Genomic DNA, 20145 nt, shown 5'->3' on the forward strand with positions numbered 1-20145 from the left:
CAAAGGGACCCCTGACCATTAGGTCCAGTTTTGGACAACTCTGGGGTTGTGGTGCTCATCTCGCTTTATTGGCTGAGGGAGCCGGCGTACAGCTTCCGGGTCATGTGGCCAGCATGACTAAGCCGCTTCTGGCAAACCAGAGCAGCGCACGGAAACGGCGTTTACCTTCCCGCCGGAGCGGTACCTATTTATCTACTTGCACTTTGACGTGCTTTCGAACTGCTAGGTTGGCAGGAGCAGGGACCGAGCAACGGGAGCTCACCCCATTGCGGGGATTCGAAACGCCGACCTTCTGATCGGCAAGTCCTAGGCTCTGTGGTTTAACCTACAGCACCACCCACGTCCCTAAATTCTATGATGAGGTGTTAATTAATTTATTCTAATGTGCATCGTCCTGTGACAACATTGCAGTCAATCAATAAATCTGCATCCCACCCCCTCACTCTGATCAATATCTCTATTGCTTCCCAAGAGGACATGGGCCCCTGTCCCTCTCACGCTGTGGAGGTAACCCTGAGATGCTCTTCTCATTTTCTCCCACGCTAGTCATGATGCTTTGTCGATCTCCTCCCGCCACCCCCAACCGCCCCCTGGCTGGGTGGAGAAGAGAGGGAACTTCACTTTTGTACCTAACGGTTCCACGTCAGGTTTCTGACATGTTCCGTGACTCTTTTTGTCATCCCAATTAAAAGTTAATAGCTGTCAAAAGTGCTTCACGTGTTCAAAGGCATTAAGAGTAATGATAATTACTAGGTGCGCTCGTCAGGCATTCAGATGCAACCACCCATGCAGGCAGAAATTGCTCAGGCAGACAAAGGAAACCGAGAGAGAGAGAGAGGGGGGGGCAATGGCTGGGGGCTGCCATGCGAGAGGAGTGGGTTTCACGGCTTTGGCAGCACGCAGGGACCGATCTGGACCTACAAATTGGCTAGGCTGAATGATCGGTCCCACAAATCAGATCAGGATGTCTGTGTCTGTGCACAGTCCTATAACTGAGGCTCACGCCAACCCTGCAAAGTAGGCAAGGCTGAATGATTGGTCCCACAAAGTTAGGTCAGAGGGAGTGGGAGTGTCCATGCGTCGGCTTTTAATTCATTCCCACAACAGCCCTGCTGTTAGGTGGGTTAGGCTGAATTATTGTTGATTTGGCCAAAGTCACATGCTTTGATGTACAGTGATACCTTGGTTCTCAAACGCCTTGGTACTCAAACAACTAGGAACCCAAACACTGCAAACCCGGAAGTAAGTATTCCGGTTTGCGAACATTTTTCGGAAGCCGAACATGCTCCGTTTTGAGTGTTACACTTCCAATTAGAGTACAACACTTCTGTTTTGAGTATTACGCAGAGGTCCGTCTGTTTTTGCTATTTATTTTGAGTTTTTGTTTTTGCAGCTCATTTTTTGGGTGACTGTGTGGAACCCAGTTCAGCTACTGATTGATTGATTGATTGTGTGACTGCAGCACATTGTTGATTGCTTTTATTTCATGGATCAATGGTCTCGTTAGATAGCAAAATTCATGTTAAATTGCTGTTTTAGGGGTTGTTTTTAAAAGTCTTGAATGGATTAATCCGTTTTGCATGACTTTCCATGGGAAAGCGCGCCTTGGTTTGGGAACGCTTTGGTTTTGGAACGGACTTCTGGAATGGGTTAAGTTTGAGAACCAAGGTACCACTGTATGTAAGTATTTGTATGGGGGTAGATTGAAGGGTTGCCTATTCCAGGGAGCTGCCCTTCCCCTTTTGTTGCCTATATTTTATTTGCTTTGGGGAGGGTGTATGTGCTTTGCCTATTTTGCGGAGGGGATCGGGGGCAGCACCCATTTTTCTGTTGTGAAATGAGTATGCCTTTGTCTCCCTGACAGTTTCCTTTAGGTTTCCAGATGTACTTCCAGGCCTTAAAAAATACAGGGCCTTCAGAAATGGATTCTGACTGGCTGCCAAACTGAGATGCAAGTGCTGTGGATTTTTTACCTCAGTCAGGGCTTGGGCAATCAGGCTCCTGTGAATGCCCTTTTCTAGATTTTCATGTCCAGATTTCTTATTTTAACTCTCCTTCCTTGTATTAATTTGTGGTATCGTGTGTGTGTGTGTGTGTTCAGAAACAACTCACCCTTTTCTGAGAAGACGGGAATTGAATTTGAGCCAAAAACCTGTTTTTTCCGAAACGCAAATGTCACAACGTTCCGCTTACAAACACCCAAGTGAGCCCAAGAAATCTGTTCAAACTCCTTCTTAAGGAGGCCGAAGTGAAAAAACAAAAAGCTGTCATCATTGCTAGCGTGGGTACAAACGCCCCACTCCCCTTGCTTATCTAGCCATAACTGAAACAATATTTTTGATTTAAAACTCTCTCTCATTTTTGCCATGCATTCAAGGAAACCGCTACTTGGACTCAAGAAAGCTTAAAAGAAGAAGAAGGATGAATTAGGCTCTACTGTTATCAGAAGAGAGAAAAATAGGAATGAGGTCGCCATTGATCCCTAAAGGAATGTGAGTGCAGAAAGCAATCGTGATGTGGAAGTTTCCTGCATTCAAGCAAGTTCCCTAAGTACAAAAGAGCCTGTGGATCTCAGGGAACAAGAAAAATAAATCAATAATAATAATAATAATAATAATAATAATAATAATAATAATAATAGGTAAAGGGTAAAGGGGTAAAGGGACCCCTGACCATTAGGTCCAGTTGTGGCCGACTCTAGGGTTGCAGCACTCATCTCGCTTTATTGGCCGAGGGAGCCGGCGTACAGCTTCCAGGTAATGTGGCCAGCATGACTAAGCCACTTCTGGCGAACCAGAGCAGCACACGGAAACGTCGTTTACCTTCCCGCCGGAGCGGTACCTATTTATCTACTTGCACTTTGACGTCCTTTCGAACTGCTAGGTTGGCAGGAGCAGGGACTGAGCAACGGGAACTCACCCCGTCGCGCGGATTCGAACCGCCGACCTTCTGATCGGCAAGTCCTAGGCTCTGTGGTTTAACCCACAGCGCCACCCGCGTCCAATAATAATAATAATAATAATAATAATAATAATAATTTATTAATCATAGCCCACCCATCTGGCTGGGTTTCCAGCGAGTGAACCAGATCTGCCTTTAGTAATTTACATTAAACTCTGGAACTCACTCCTAAAGGAGGCAGCGAAGGCCACCGAGTTGGGTGCCTTCGAAAGAGGATTGGACAAATTCACGAAGGAAGAAAAGGCAATTATCGATGGCTGCTAGCCATGCTGACTATGCTCTGCCTCCACGCTTTCCTCCTGAATCCCAGTTGCTGTAAACGGCAGGAAGGGAGACAGCTCTTGCGCTCGAATCCTGACCGCAGGTTTCCCACAGGCATTTGGTTGGCCACTGTGAGAAACAGAGTGTTGGTCTGATCCCATTGGTCTGAGCCCTAAGGGGGTTGTGGACCCTCCTTCCTTGCAGGGTTTTAAGCAGACATTAGATGACCATCCATCATGGATGCTTTAGTTGAGATTGAAGGGGGTTGGGACTTGACCAGTGTTTCACAAACTTCGGTCTGCAATTGTTTCTGGACTACAGCTCCCATCATCCCTAGCTAGCAAGACCAGTGGTCAGGGATAATGGGAATTGTGGTCCAAAAACAGCTGGAGACCCAAGTTTAGAAACACTGGGCTAGATGAACCCCAGTGTCCCGCCCAATTCTACAATTCTGTGATTCTTATGTTAGATATTCAGATAGTTTCCGAGCACAATTCAAAGTGTTGGTGCTGACCTTTAACGCCCTAAACGGCCTCGGTCCAGTATACCTGAAGGAATATCTCCACCCCAAAGTCCAGCCCAGACACCGAGGTCCAGCGCCGAGGGCCTTCTGGCGGTTCCCTCATTGCGAGAAGCCAAGTTACAGGGAACCAGGCAGAGGGCCTTCTCGGTAGTGGCACCCACCCTGTGAAACACCCTCCCACCAGATGTCAAAAAGAAGAACAACTACCAGACTTTTAGAAGACATGAAGGCAGCCCTGTTTAGGGAAGCTTTTAATGTTTAACAGACCACTGTATTTTAATACTTTGTTGGAAGCCGCCCAGAGTGGCTGGGGAGACCCAGCCAGATGGGCAGGGTATAAATAATAATAATAATAGTTCTGAATATCCATTTTTAAACCCATCCTGAAAGATGAGACTCCATTACCAATATTTGTCTTCTCTGCATTTCTGCCCCTCTCCTCTCCCTTCTGCTTTCTCCATTCTCTTCTCTCCCCCATTTTTCCTTCTGTTAAAATTCCCAGTAAAAAGAAAAGTCAGTGATGGTGACCCCCATCGCTGGGATTTGGCCTTCCTAGTGCTCCTTGAGCCATCAGACGAAGACAAACGCTGTCTCCACAGCAGAAGTTCAGCAGCGGCAACAATTATTTAAGCCATAGCTGAGAGTGGAAGCGGCAAAGCGTCCGATAACCTCAGCTGCTGGCACAACACACATAGACGTGCCCTGTTGTGTCCTTGCTCCCTGTATGAATTCACCTGAGAATAATTGCCAGCTTCTCATGCCAGAGACATCAGACATCAAAAAAGCAGAGGCATCACCTTGCCAACAAAGGTCCGTATAGTTAAAGCTATGGTTTTCCCAGTAGTGATGTATGGAAGTGAGAGCTGGACCATCAAGAAGGCTGATTGCAGAAGAATTGACGCTTTTGAATTATGGTGCTGGAGGAAACTCTTGAGAGTCCCATGAACTGCAAGAAGATCAAACCTCTCCATTCTGAAGGAAATCAGCCCTGAGCGCTCACTGGAAGGACAGATCCTGAAGCTGAGGCTCCAGTACTTTGGCCACCTCATGAGAAGAGAAGACTCCCTGGAAAAGACCCTGATGTTGGGAAAGATGGAGGGCACAAGGAGAAGGGGACGACAGAGGACGAGATGGTTGGACAGTGTTCTCGAAGCTACCAGCATGAGTTTGACGAAACTGCGGGAGGCAGTGGAAGACAGAAGTGCCTGGCGTGCTCTGGTCCATGGGGTCACGAAGAGTCGGACACGACTAAACGACTAAACAACAACAACATGCCACACTCCCGGTTCCTAAGATCACACCTCTGTGGTCCTCACTAACCGGTGACCTCAACCCATTTCTGTCTGTTCCACTCTCAAAACTGCAATGAAAGAGCAGTAATCTGCCTATTTAACTCTTCTTAAACCGCCTCAGTGGAGCACTGCAGGATGCCCAGAGGCTTTTAAGGGCTCCTCATGGACCCTTAGAAAGGAATAAGCTGACACTTTGCGAAGGCACAAACGAGCTTCTCCCAAAGAGGAGCAGGCTGTCTAAGGATTTCGCTCCCTGGAAAAGCAAACAATGGATTCACTTACCAAGGGGAAGAACAGCGAGCAGAAAGTTAGTAGCATCTTCAGTCGCGGCAGGAGATTCTGTCCCTGCCGGCACACAGCTGACGATCCACACCAATCAAGCACCGCCTCTAAGATACACCTTCTCAGCTCGGCTTTCAAGGAGCAATTCTCCCTGCAGGCTCCAGTCCTCACAGGTAAGCAAAAGCACCATCTTCATTAGCAACTTACCAGCAGTAGTAGAAAGACAGGAATAATGACTATTATTGCTATTGCTATCACTGTAATGTTCTTTTAAATAAATAAATAAAAATAAATCTTTTTTATTGATTTCTCAAGAAAAAAACTGTACAGACCGTAAATTGCTTTCTCCATTGACTTCCCTTCCACACTGAATACCCTTAAATGCTGTATATTTTACATATAATTTAATATTCAATACATCCTCTCTAATGTATTTATCTTAATACAGTGGTACCTCAGGTTAAGTATTTAATTTGTTCCGGAGGTCCGTTCTTAACCTGAAACTGTTCTTAACCTGAAGCACCACTTTAGCTAATGGGGCCTCCCGCTGCCGCTGCGCCACCGGAGCCTTATTTCTGTTCTCATCCTGAAGCAAAGTTCTTAACCTGAAGCACTATTTCTGGGTTAGTGGAGTCTGTAACCTGAAGCGTATGTAACCTGAAGCGTATGTAACCTGAGGTACCACTGTATATTAACACTGCTGCTCATATTTCAAATCCTGCTCACGTTTTCATCTCACAATAATACTCAATGAAACGTTTCTAGTCCTCAAGGAATTTCCCGTCATTTCGGTCGCTAATCTTTGCTGTTCATCTCACCAGTTCACGTACTCCGTCGTTTTGAAAAGCCATCCTTCCTTTGTTGGAACCTCCAGCAATTTTCTATTAAAAAATGCACAACACACTACACAGCTGGGATGGCGAAGCTTTCTGTAGCTCAGGGGCCACATTCCCTCATAGACAACCTTTCAGGGGTCAGATGGGTGGGTATGGCCAGAGGTGAAAAGTTGGGTGGAGCATCAAACACGTCCTTTCAATGGGGGACTTATAAGAATATGTGGTATGCACAGATTTGGGATCCTGTGGGGCTGAGGGCTCCACAAGTTAATTAATATAGATTGCAAATGGAGAACATCGCTTTAATGGGTGGTTGCAAACCATTAATTGTCATGGGATTCTAGTGTTTGTGCTCACTGTATTGCTTCCTCCTCCCCAATTAAAATCAGTGGAGGCTGGTCCATTCAGTCAACCAGCACTAATAATAATAATAATAATAATAATAATAATAATAATAATAATAATATATTTATACCCTGCCCGTCTGATTGGGTTTTCCCAGTCACTCTGGCCGGCTCCCAAGCGGAATGTCAAGAGATTTTTTAAAAAAGGGTTTTCCCCAAAATCTCAAATCTGCACTCTTTCCTGGTCTCCACATTCTTCCCTAATCCGTTTGAATTTACAGAGGCTCAGAGAGACTTTTCTGCCAGTCTTCTGTTCTCTGGCCAATCAGCTCTCTTCACTGCCCAGAGAGAAGGTGGAACTGCTCAACATATACTTTGTTGCTGTCTTCACTCAAAAGGAAAGTGATGCCCAACCTGGTGATAACGGAATAAATGGTGTAAGGAGGGAATTTCAGCTCAACATTGAAAAGGAGATGGCATGGCAATGTCTGTTCTTGTTGTTTAGTCATTTAGTCGTGTCCGACTCTTTGTGACCCCATGGACCAGAGCACGCCAGGCACTCCTGTCTTCCACTGCCTCCCGCAGTTTGGTCAAACTCATGGTGGCAATGTCAAGCTACTTTAAATGAATTCAGACTTCCAGGGCCAGATGAGCTGCACCAACTGCACCAATATAAGATGGGGGACACCTGGCTTGCCAGTAGTACATGTGAAAAGGATCTAGGGGTCTTAGCAGACCACAAACTTCACGAGTCAACAGTGTGATGCAGTAGCAAAAAAAAAAAAAAAAAGCTAATTGGCTGCAACAATAGAAGGTCCAGGTCAAGGGAAGGAATAGTACCAATTTATTCTGCCTTGGTCAGACCACACCTAGAGTCCTGTGTCCAGTTCTGGGCATGGCAATTTAAGAAGGATCTTGAGAAGCTGGAATGTGTGCAGAAAAGGGCGAACAAGATGATTGAGGATCTGGAAGCCAAGACTTATGAGGAACAGTTGAGGGAGTTGGGTATGTTGAGCCTGGGAAAGAGGAGATATGTATAAGATATTGCTGGAATGGCATACAAAGGATGAAGAAGTTAAATCTGTCATGATACATTGGGTCAGAGATTTTGGATATAATATACAATTTAATGATTGGATTAAATTATGGAACGAAAATATCAAATTTACCGCATGTACTGCGTTAAAGGAAAATGTTATGAAAATGATTTACAGTTGGTATATTACACCGGTAAAACTTGCAAAAATGTCTAAAACATGCAAGAAATGTTGGAAATGCAAAGAAAAGGATGGTACTTTTTACCATATGTGGTGGGAATGTAAGAAAGTGAAGAGCTTCTGGGAATTGATATATAATGAATTGAAAAAAAATGTTGAAATATACATTTGTTAAGAAACCAGAGGCCTTTCTTTTAGGGATTATAGGAAATGAAATAAATAGAAAGGATTGTAAACTTTTCCAATATGCAGTAACAGCGGCAAGAATATTACTGGCCCAGAACTGGAAACAAGAACAAGTACCAACATTGGAGGAGTGGAGAATGAAGCTGATGGACTATGCAGAGCTTGATAAACTAACAGGGAAGATCAGATATCTACGAGATCAAAAGTTCACCGAGGACTGGGGAAAGTTAGTGGAATATTGGGAATGCATAAGTGACAATGAAATAACGTTAGTGGCATTTAAAGAAGCTCTGTAAAAACCTAAGAAATATTGTAAAAAAGAAAAATAGGTGTGGAAGGGTTTGTTAGAAGGCAATAGCTAATTTAGGAAATGTGTAATCAAAAAGTTTAATTCGGATGATTGTCAGAGAGGCTGAAGGAAGTCCAAAAACGAGAAAATTTGTTAAAGTTGTAATGTGGTGTGATATGTATTTTTCATGATGAAAATCAATAAAAAATATTATAAAAAAGACTTATGAGGAACAGTTGAGGGAGTTGGGTATGTTGAGCCTGGGAAAGAGGAGATATGTCATCTACAAGTATCTAAAGCACTGTCAGTCACATGGAAGATGCTGTCCTGCTCTGGAAGGTAGGACCTGAACCAATAAATTCAAGTTACAAGAAAGGATACTCCATCAGGAAGAGCTTTTCAACAGTGGAACAGACTCCTTCGGAAGGTGGTTGACTGTCTTTCATTGGAGGTTTTTAAGCAGAGGTTGGATGGACATCTGTCATGGATGCTTTAGCTGAGATTCCTACATTGTAGGGGGTTGGTCTAAATGACCCTCAGGGTCCCTTCCAACTCTATGATTCTGTGTGGGGCTTGAATCCACTATTCTGAGATTGAGAGCCTCATTCTGTACTGAGCTATCCCAGCATGAGCCAAGTTCTTTCAGTCCGTCTTCCTTCCTTCCTTCCTTCCTTCCTTCCTTCCTTCCTTCCTTCTCTCATTCATCCTTTTCTCTTTAAATAAGCAACATGAATCTATTTATATGCAATCAGGCCTGACGAAGCTGTACTATTTCCAGGCCTTAAAACAGCTAGCGAATCCAGGAAAAGCTGAATCGAATGGCGTAATTGTTGTCACGCTGATGGGATTGAAATTAAGAGAAGTTATTTGAAAGGATAGAATTAGAAAGTGTGGTGATTGGGAGGTACATAATGCGTCTCCATCAGGCAGGATGTGAAATCCACCACACAACATGTTGCAGCTGCAATTAAAAAGAAAGAAAGGGAAAAGGTCTCGTGTTTCTTTCTATAAAAGTCACTGGCAGATTGAGAAAAGGAACAAAAACATCACCTCCTGCTGAGGCTCCTGACAAAGGCCAGGGGAGAGAGGAGACTTGCAGAGGTAGAGGATATTTGAAGTGTGCCATGTAGATAAGAAGAAGAGGCTGCTGCGTCAAGCCAATGGCCTCTGTAGACCAACATCCTGTTTTCATAGAGGCCAGGTAGATATCAGGTGCCAGAGACAGGAGTAAGTCAGCAATAAAACACCCCGTGTCGTTGAAATTAATTCTTCATTCAAAGAAACCAAAACTGGTTGTTATGTACTAAGCTTGGATCCTACAACAATAGGCAAGTAGGATCCTAGAATGCAACAACTGATTGGCTTGCAGGAAAAGACCATTCAGGCTCCAGGAGGACGTTAATCAGCCTATTAGGCTGGTAGGATCCTAGAATGCTGATGGGCCTGCAGGAAAAGACCAATCAGGCTCCAGGAGGGAAGCAGAATCAGCCAATCAGACGGGGCTCATTGTGTAAATACCTGAAGGAGCGTCTCCACCCCCATCGTTCAGCCCAGACACTGAGGTCCAGCACCGAGGGCCTTCTGGCGGTTCCCTCGCTGCGACAAGCCAAGTTACAGGGAACCTTCTCGGTAGTGGCACCCGCCCTGTGGAACGCCCTCCCACCAGATGTCAAAGAGAAAAATAACTACCAAACTTTTAGAAGACATCTAAAGGCAGCCCTGTTTAGGGAAGCTTTTAATGTTTAATAGGTTATAGTATTTTAGTGTTTTGTTGGAAGCTGCCCAGAGTGGCTGGGGGGACCCAGCCAGATGGGCGGGGTATAAATAAATTATTATTATTATTATTATTATTATTATTATTATTATTATTATTATTAAAGCCTGAGGGTTGGGGGGGCAATACACTCACTGTTTTACAAGCTGCAATAAAGAGCATGAAATCACTACAGGACTCTGAGTATATTTCACTAGTGATCACAGCAACTGTTCCCAATAGGTCTTCCCCAATGAGGTAGTTGTGAGGGCCTTCCCACCATTCCCTAAGACTCCTTGTTCACTGGGTCCTTCCCAAATCTCTGGCTCCTTTGTCTAGTCTCTTGTTGCTCCGCCCTCTTCATTCTGTCACATTTTCTGGGACCTGACCACAGTAGGAGAGGGCGATTCCCTGGATTCTGCAGCAGCCTGCCCCACCTCTGTTTCCTGGCCCTCCTCCTCTCCTATGTCTGATTCTGGACTGCACTCTGCCCCAGCCTCTTCCTGCTCACTAAACCCTGTTGCCTCTACAGCTTCTGACACCTCCTCCTCCCAGTCTTCTCCCTCTTCTCCCTCTGACCATTTGTCTTTGTCCCACCATCAGTTCCCTGGCCCTGGGCCTTCTTCCCCTGGGGGTTCCCTTGGAGGTCCACCAGCTGGTGCCTCCCACCATTCCTCTTCAGGCAGTCTGTGGCACAAGGTCCCCAAAGGATACTCAGAGAAGAACATCATGTAATAGGACTCTCATAAGAACATCAGAAGATGTTGCTGGGTCAGGCCAAAGGCCCATCTTGTCCAACATTCTGTTCTCAGAGTGGCCAACCAGATGCCCTAGGAAGGCCAGAGCAGAGTTTCAGTGCAGTGCAATTCATTTATGAAGAGACCTGCAGGATCAGGCCAAAGGACCATCTACTCCATTATCCTGGAGCAATTCATTCTCACTGTGGCCAACTGTTAAAAACCTGTAAGCAGCACCTGAGTTCACTAACCCCTTTCCACAGCTGTCATTCCCAGACCATCCAAGTGTCTCTATTTTCCAGGGACAGTCCTGGATTTACAGAAGCCATTCCAGCTTCTGATTTGATCCCAGAATGTCCCGCTTTTCCTTAGGACGTCCCTATTTTCTTCAGAGAAGTGTTACAGTGTACAGAGTTATGTGACCCCCGAGCCAAGGAGATAAGTAACTAGACAACCTTTAAAAGACATCTGAAGGGAGTTCTGTGTGGGAAAGTTATTTAATGTTTTATTATGTTCAGTGCTTTCCCCCCCCCTTAAAAATGTTTAGGGGGACTCTCACTTTGACTCAAGAAAATCACCATTTTATACTTCAAATCTGGAAAAATTAATTCAGTAAATGGACAAAAGTACAAAGAACATGCATTACCTCACATTACCTCATTTTATCACACATCCACATTCCACACTGCTTCACCACTAAACACCCGCTTCCATCTGTGACTCAGGAAACACCATGGCAGGAAATGAGGCCGCCATCAGGGGTAGCAATGGAACTGACAATTCACCGTGCTAGAGAAGAAACTATTTTTTAATTTTTTTTAAATAGTTTCTTCTCCCATTAGATTCCCATTAGATTCACAAAATGTTTAGGGGTATGCATACCTCTGCATCCCCCAGAAAAAGCACTGATATTGTGTGTGTGTGTGTGTGTGTGTGTACACATATATATACACAGTGGTGCCTTGGGTTACAAATATTGCAGGTTACAAACGCTTCAGGTTACAAGCTCCGCTAACCAGGAAGTAGTACCTCAGGTTACAAACTTTACCTCAGGATGAGAACGAAAATCACACGCCAGTGGCGTGGCAGCAGCAGGAGGCCCCATTAGTGAAAGCACGCCTCAGGTTAAGAACGGTTTCATGTTAAGAACGGATCTCCGGAATGAATTAAGTTTGTAACCCGAGGTACCGCTGTGTTAATATATATGGGACGCGGGTGGCGTTGTGGTCTAAACCACTGAACCTCTTGGGCTTGCCGATCAGAAGGTCGGCGGTTCAAATCCCCATGACAGGGTGAGCTCCCGTTGCTCGGTCCCAGGTCCTGCCAACCTAGCAGTTCAAAAGCATGCAAAAAAAAAAGTGCAAGTAGATAAATAGATACCGCTCCGGCGGGAAGGTAAACAGTGTTTCCGTGCGTTGCTCTGGTTTCAGTGTTCCATTCTGCCAGAAGCAGCTTAGTCATGCTGGCCACATGACTTGGAAAAAATGTCTGTGGACAAATGCTGGCTTCCTCGGCCTGTAAAACGAGATGAGCACCGCAACCCCTGAGTCATCTGCGACTGGACTTAACTGTCAGGGGTCCTTTACCTTTATATCTATCTATCTATCTATCTATCTATCTATCATCTATCTATCTATCTATCTATCTATCATCTATCTATCATCTATATCTATCTATCATCTATCTATCTATCATCTATCTATCTATCATCTATCATCTATATCTATCTATCTATCTATCTATCTATCTATCATCTATCTACCCAGAGTTACTGGGGTAACCCAGTGAGATGGGTGGAGTATAAATAAGAAGAGAAGAGTTTGGATTTGATATCCTGCTTTATCACCACCCTAAGGAGTCTCAAAGTGGCTAACAATCTCCTTTCCCTTCTTCCCCCACAGCAAACACTCTGTGGGGTGAATAGGGCTGAGAAACTTCAAAGAAGTGTGACTAGCCCAAGGTCACCCAGCAGCTGCATGTGGAGGAGCAGGGACGCAAACCCGGTTCACCAGATTACGAGTCCACCGCTCTTAACCATTACACCATACCGGCACATCAGCAGCACCGTCAGCACCATTGAATATGACATCCTTATTTTCATCAGAGAAGTGCTGAAGGCTATGGATTTTCCAGCAACTGATTTTCATCCTGGGCCTGAGGCCTGACACTCACCACCTGTTTCACTCAATAATGTTTCCCCGAGGAAAGGTGAGTTAAAGATAATGATCACCCAGCCATTTAAAAACACACTCACCACAAGAAGTCTATATTCACTCACTTAAGAAGAGTGCAGAGCAGGACCAGATGGTGCATTCAACTTTGCGGTGGCAGCGCCTCTCCGTCACATTGATCAGGGCAGCGTGACACACTTCCCCTTTAAGGCGGCTTCTAGCAAGCCCTGCGACAACAGCAGCAACAAATCGAGCACCATCTTCCAACCTTTCAGATAATGAAATCCTTTCCATTTCTTAATTATTAAAACATTGTGTGTGTGTGTGTGTTTTAAGAAATCTTTCCAGCATGACAGATGGAGAACAACCTCGCACTTCTCCGAGAGCTAAAATTAAACGCGGAATAGCTTTATTAAAGAGTAATCAAACTTAAAGGCGGTCCCATATGCTCTGGTTATGCAACTCGGTTTGATGGGCTAAAAATACCCCCTGGCAATGCAGTTGGCACAATGCAAATGAATCAGAAGGATTCGAAACCTGCGGGACCAGAGATATACAGAAGATTGGAAGAAGTATATGAATTATTTGAAGAGCAACTGTAATCAACAAATTACGCTAGCAGGACTACAAGAAGTTTTGTAAGGAGAAATATATGATGTGTTACAAAGTAGAAAAAGATAGAGATATTGGTTATGAGTTTGAAATGTAATAGGGAAAATAAGAAATGCCTACTAAGAGATTAGATTGGAAAATTTTCAGACAGGACTGATGGAATCCAAAAATAATTGAATAAGATGTAGAAGTATGTTTAATTACTGTTGAAAATGATATGTTAAAAAACTAATAAAAAATTGTGTTTGTGTGTGTGTGTGTGTGTGTATAAAGGTAAAGGGACCCCTGACCATTAGGTCCAGTCGTGACCGACTCCGGGGTTGCGGTGCTCATCTTGCTTTATTGGCCGAGGGAGCCGGCATACAGCTTCCGGGTCATGTGGCCAGCATGACTAAGCCGCTTCTGGCGAACCAGAGCAGCGCACGGAAACGCCATTTACCTTCCCGCCAGAGCAGTACCTATTTATCTACTTGCACTTTGATGTGCTTTTGAACTGCTAGGTTGGCAGGAGCAGGGACCGAGCAAGAGGAGCTCACCTTGTCGCGGGGATTCGAACCACCAACCTTCTGATTGGCAAGTCCTAGGCTCTGTGGTTTAACCCACAGCGCCACCCGCGTCCCTATATATAGAAAGAGCAAATGCATCGGAAGAGCAGGGGGATAAGTTTTCTAAATAAGTCCACCTGCTTGGGGTGGGGAAAATGCATTACCCCACATCGAGGAAGGAAGATACTAAACAATATCGTGGGTTAAGGGGTCAGAGCTTTGTTAATAACCAAACTCAGTGAGCTCCAGAGAAAATTCATACCCAGCCCCCCAAATGGACAAATGGCTAAGCCCGAACTCTCCAAGGGCAGGTTGATGGGTTGCCACGACTGCCAGAGTGGAGGCCAACTAGGAGGAACTGGCTTGAAAGGCATGGTCCTCTAATGGTGTGATGCCTGCTCATAAATTCAACTGTAGAATTTTTGGCCCACGGAAATCAGCAATGGCACTCACTCTCACAGGAGGCAGTGATGGCCCCCAACTACGATGGCTTTCAAAGAGGGCTTTGCATGGAGGAGAAGACTACTAGCTGCAATGGTGACGTTCTTCTTTCTTTTTCTTCTTTGGCGATCCCTCGTAGCTGAGTAAGATTGTCTCCCATAAACACGGTTTTAACAATGAGTCTGTAAGTGACTGTGGAGGCCAATTCTGGATCCACATGTCCTTCCACAGTGGGGACATTGCTTTCTGGGTGATAATTGATCATGGTGTGGATTTGCCAAGCGTTCCTTCTTCTTAGCACATTTCTCCCTTGCGTTCTGAGTTCAAGTGTCTTGAAAGCCCATGACACCTTTGGTCAAGGCTGTTCTCCAACTGGAGCGCTCGCAGGCCAGTGTTTCCCAGTTGTTGGTGTTTATACTACATTTTTTTAAGATCTGCCTTGAGACAGTCTTTAAACCTATTTTGTTGACCACCAGCATTACGCTTTCCATTTTTAAGTTCAGAACAGAGTAGTTGCTTGGGAAGATGATCGTCAGGCATCCACACAACATGACCAGTCCAACGAAGCTGATGTTGAAGAATCATTGCTTCAACATGGGTGATCTTTGCTTCTTCCAGGTCACTGATATTAGTTCGCCTGTCTTCCCAAGTGATGTGTAAAAATTTTCGGAGACACCGTTGATAGAATCTTTTGAGGAATTGGAGATGGCGTTTATAAATGGTCCATGTTTCACAAGCATACAGTAAGGTTGGTACTTCAATAGCTTTGTAAACACGCATTTTGGTTTCCCTGTGAATGTCCTGGTCCTCAAACACTCTGCACTTCAATCAGGAGAAAGCCGCACTTGCAGAGCTCAGGCGATGCTGGATTGCAGAATCAATGTCGGCCCTTGTGGAAAGATAACTTTCCGCCCAGGTAGGAGAAGTGATCGACATTTTCCAACGTTACACCATCAGAGGCTATATAATCATCATCATCATCATCATCATCATCATAATTTTTATTTATACCCCACCCTCCCCAGCCAAGGCTGGACTCAGGGCGGCTTACAAGCAATAATAAAAAAAAGTTGAATGATTACAACTTAAAAACAAAATTAAAATAAAACATTAAAATATTGAAACATTAAAATATTAAAATGTAGCCTCATCGCAGGAGGAGAAGAAAAAGAAAAAAGAAAGAGAGGGAGGGAATCAAACTGGCTCCAAGCCAAAGGCCAGGTGGAACAACTCTGTCTTACAGGCCCTGCGGAAAGAAATCAGATCCTGCAGGGCCCTGGTCTCATGAGGCAGAGCGTTCCACAAGGCCGGAGCCAGAGTTGAAAAGGCCCTGGCTCTGACTGAAGCCAATCTAACTTCCTTAGGGCCGGGGACCACTAGGATGTTGCTATTTATGGACCTTGAGGCTCTCTGTGGGGCATACTGGCTTGAGAGCAGTACATGTGAAAAGGATCTAGGAGTCTTGGTTGACCACAAACTTGACATGAGCCAACAGTGTGACGCGGCAGCTAAAAAAGCCAATGCAATTCTGGGCTGCATCAATAGGAGTATAGCATCTAGATCAAGGGAAGTAATAGTGCCACTGTATTCTGCTCTGGTCAGACCTCACCTGGAGTACTGTGTCCAGTTCTGGGCACCACAGTTCAAGAAGGACACTGACAAACTGGAACGTGTCCAGAGGAGGGCAACCAAAATGGTCAAAGGCCTGGAAACGATGCCTTATGAGGAACGGCTAAGGGAGCTGGGCATGTTTAGCCTGGAGAAGAGGAGGTTAAGGGGTGATATGATAGCCATGTTCAAATATATAAAAGGATGTCACATAGAGGAGGGAGAAAGGTTGTTTTCTGCTGCTCCAGAGAAGCGGACACGGAGCAATGGATCCAAACTACAAGAAAGAAGATTCCACCTAAACATTAGGAAGAACTTCCTGACAGTAAGAGCTGTTCGACAGTGGAATTTGCTGCCAAGGAGTGTGGTGGAGTCTCCTTCTTTGGAGGTCTTTAAGCAGAGGCTTGACAACCATATGTCAGGAGTGCTCTGATGGTGTTTCCTGCTTGGCAGGGGGTTGGACTCGATGGCCCTTGTGGTCTCTTCCAACTCTATGATTCTATGATTCTATGATTCTATGATTCTACCAGGAGATGCGGTCCCGTAGGTACAAGGGTCCTAGGCCGTGAAGGGCTTTATAGGTCAAAAGCAGCACCTTAAATGTGACCCTATACACCACCGGGAGCCAGTGCAGCTTGAAAAGCACTGGGTGAATATGCTCCCATGGCAGAGACCCCGTGAGGAGCCTCGCTGCAGCATTCTGCACCCGCTGGAGTTTCTGGGACAGCTTCAAGGGCAGCCCCGCGTAGAGCGAATTACAGTGGTCAAGCCTGGAGGTGTCCCTGAATACCAGCTGTTGGGGAAAGAATTGTTATACCCAGGTTTTGCTTGCAGGCTTCTGTGACATTAACAATTGAGAGTGCTGGAGGTGAAATAGTTAAACAAGTTACCCAATCAGAACCCAGGGGGTGGAGTCAGAGGGACTATAAAACTGGCTCTGGGAGGGGCGAAGGGAAGAAGTTCATTGGGAGGTTGGTTGGCGTGGGAGTGAATAGAGTCTGTGGGTAGGTTGAGTTAGTGTAGCGAAATAAGCGGAGTCAGGAACAGTTAGGAGCTAGGAAGACAAGTAAATATCTGAGAGGTGGATTAGTGAGAGAGAGCAGGTAGCGGAAGCTATAGGTCTGGATAGGCACCCCGTGATTGTAATTGACCAATACCGTTTATGAAACCACACGCTTGTTAAACTGCAATAAATAAACAGAAGTTTATGTTCTAATTTAACCCTGACTGGACTCAGTATTGTACCAGCTAGGGCCTGGGTGGGGGCAGCGAGAGATAAAGTGGTGGCACAGGGATCAATAGACGGCGAAACGTCCGGGGACCCTGTTTGATCGCCACAGCTTCTTGTGAGAACAGAGTGCCGGCTCATTCTTTGGCCCTGTGTACTGGCTTTCTCCATGGCTCCCAGATCCTGAATCCTCTCTCATTTCAGGCTGCTGCCGGCCACTCAGCCCTGAAAAACACAAAGTGTGTTTGGACACACTCAGCAATGGCCAGGGGGCAGTGCTTGAAGAGCAGCTAGGGAGTAGCTTTTGGGGGTTGGGGAACTTTTTCCAGCCCAAAGGCCACACCAGCAACCTCACTGGAGCTGCCTATCAATAGTGGGTGGAGCCAGAGGCAAAAGGGGGCGGAGCAATGGGAGTGACTCTGACTTTTCAAGTACAGTGGTCCCTTGGTTCTCAAACCTAATCCATTCCAGAAGTCCATTCCAAAACCAAAGCGTTCCCAAACCAAGGCGCGCTTTCCCATCGAAAGTAATGCAGAACGGATTAATCCGTGCCAGGCTTTTAAAAACAACCCCTAAAACAGCAATTTAACATGAATTTCACTATCTAACGAGACCATTGATCCATAAAACGAAAGCAATAACCAATGGACTGTACTATAAAATAAATAAAACAGTACTGTAGATGATAAAAATTAAAATTAATAAATTTTCTTATCTGCACTGATGATAGTCATTGTTTGGATGGGGGGCTTTTATCCATTTCTGCAGTCACACAATCAATCAATCAATCAGTAGCTGAACTGCGTTCCACATAGTCACAAAAGCAAATTGTATAAAAGTTATTAAATTATAAATAAATAAGTGCAGCTCACTGGTTTTATGACTTATGATTGTTTGGAATTTGAATTAGATGGGAGGCACCCAAATCTTTTAAGTGTTTGGGGCCTCAAAGGTCTTAATCTGGCTCTGCTTTGGATATCTAGAGGGGAAGTCACCCCTGTAATTTCGACCCTCTCCTTATCAATCCATCTTCTCAGTCTTGCTTCGCTCAAAGCACCTGACTGTAGCAACTCAATTCAGTGGCCCTTTTCAAATCAGGATTCTAATTCTGGCCTAATTCCACACTCACCCCTATTCCCCACCCCCACCACTTTTGAATTGTTTGACTTGCGACAGCAGAGAGTTTATTACAGTGTCAAGGCAGAATTACCATAATTAAAAAAGGCATTCCGGCAGGTCTGTAACAGCCGCAGGATGGGAGCCTTTTCCGCTTGTGCCTTTTCCATTGCAGGCCACCCCAGGGGTCTGCGGGTGGCGGCGGAGGGTGTCTCAATTATGGCTTTTAGGAACGGCACCGGCTGGGCAGATGAATGAACAAAGGAGGGCATCCCACATGTTACGGGCACCAAGAGGATGAAAGAGAAGAGAGACAAAATTAGCCCATAACCTTTAAGTCACCAGCTACATTGGCTCCCAGTACGTTTCTGAGCACAATTCAAAGTGTTGGTGCTGACCTTTAAAGCCCTAAATGGCTTTGGTCCAGTATATCTGAAGGAGCGTCTCCACTCCCATCGTTCTACCTGGACACTGAGGTCCAGCTCCAAGGGACCTCTATTGAAAGCATCAACCTCCCTTTCTCCTCACTCCCTCTCTCATCACAGTTAGCAAGGCAAGAGGCTGAATGTGATGTTGTTTCGCTGCAAGCACTATATTATGACCCTCTGGAGACATGATGCTGACTTCCACCGAATCAAACTCTTCCTCCTTACTTTCATTGGCAGTGGTCCTTCTCCAAAGGGAATTTCAAGGAAGATTAATGTTAGTGCTGACCTTTAAAGTCCTAAATGGCCTCGGTCCAGTATACCTGAAGGAGCATCTCCACCCCCATCGTTCAGCCCGGACAGTGAGGTCCAGCTCTGAGGGTCTTCTGGTGGTTCCCTCCCTGCGAGAAGTGGAGTTACAGGGAACCAGGCAGAGGGCCTTCTTGGTAGTGGCGCCTTACTTCTGGGTTTTGCCACTTGAGCATGCGCAGCCGCTCAAAATGACATAATGCACATGCACGGAAGCGGCAAATCGCGACAGACTCGGGTTGCGTTCGCTTCAGGATGTGAACAGCGCTCTGGAACAGATCCCATTTGCATCCAGAGGTACCACTGTACTACTATGATTAATTATTTTTTTTAAAAAATAATTTTTATTGATTTTCTTTCCTCATAACAAATATCCATAAAAATAATAAAATAAAATAAAATAAAATAAAATAAAATAAAATAAAATAAAATAAAATAAAATAAAATAAAATAAAATAAAATAAAATAATAATAATAATAATAATAATAATAATAATAATAATAATTTATACCCTGCCTATCTGGCTGGGTTTCCCCAGCCACTCTGGGTTGCTTCCAACAGAATATTAAAATACAATAACCTCTTAAACATTAAAAGCTTCCCTAAACAGAGCTGCCTTCAGATGTCTTCTAAAAGTCTGGTAGTTGTTTTTCTCTTTGACATCTGGTGGGAGGGCATTCTACATTATCATTTCTCAACATTCTCTTTCTAGTTTCCCCCCTCCCTGTTGACCTCCCTCGACTTCTGTCTCTGGTTTATTACATCCCATGTTACATTCTGCTGTTTATATATTCTTGTTCTCTGTAAATTTCTTGTTCTCTGTAAATAAAATTGTAAATGTCTATTTAAATCCTGCCAGGGAGTCTATTTTTGTTGTTGATTCTGCAAATATGATGTAAAAGGTTCCCTGTCTTTTCTTCTTCTTCTTCTTTTAAGTAAAAAAAAAAAAAGACAGGAAAATGGTTTTTTGGACCCAAGCTCACAATTTGAAAAAGAACGTCTACAAAA

The 20145-nt window shown here is 44.8% G+C and overlaps 1 protein-coding gene across 1 annotated transcript in view; it reads right to left on the reverse strand.

The window, feature by feature from the left end:
• LOC310746251 (vasoactive intestinal polypeptide receptor 1-like) overlaps positions 1-5483 on the reverse strand; it is a 43951-nt gene extending 38468 nt beyond the window's left edge. The window contains exon 1 of the mRNA XM_083580109.1: positions 5320-5483. Within this exon, the coding sequence (XP_083436235.1) occupies positions 5320-5355 (36 nt within the window). The 5' untranslated portion in view covers positions 5356-5483. The remainder of the gene's footprint in view (positions 1-5319) is intronic.
• Between the last annotated feature and the right edge of the window lie 14662 nt (positions 5484-20145).

The sequence above is a fragment of the Podarcis filfolensis genome (genome assembly GCF_964270895.1).
Source record: "Podarcis filfolensis genome assembly, chromosome: 12".
In the NCBI taxonomy this organism is placed as follows: domain Eukaryota; kingdom Metazoa; phylum Chordata; class Lepidosauria; order Squamata; family Lacertidae; genus Podarcis; species Podarcis filfolensis.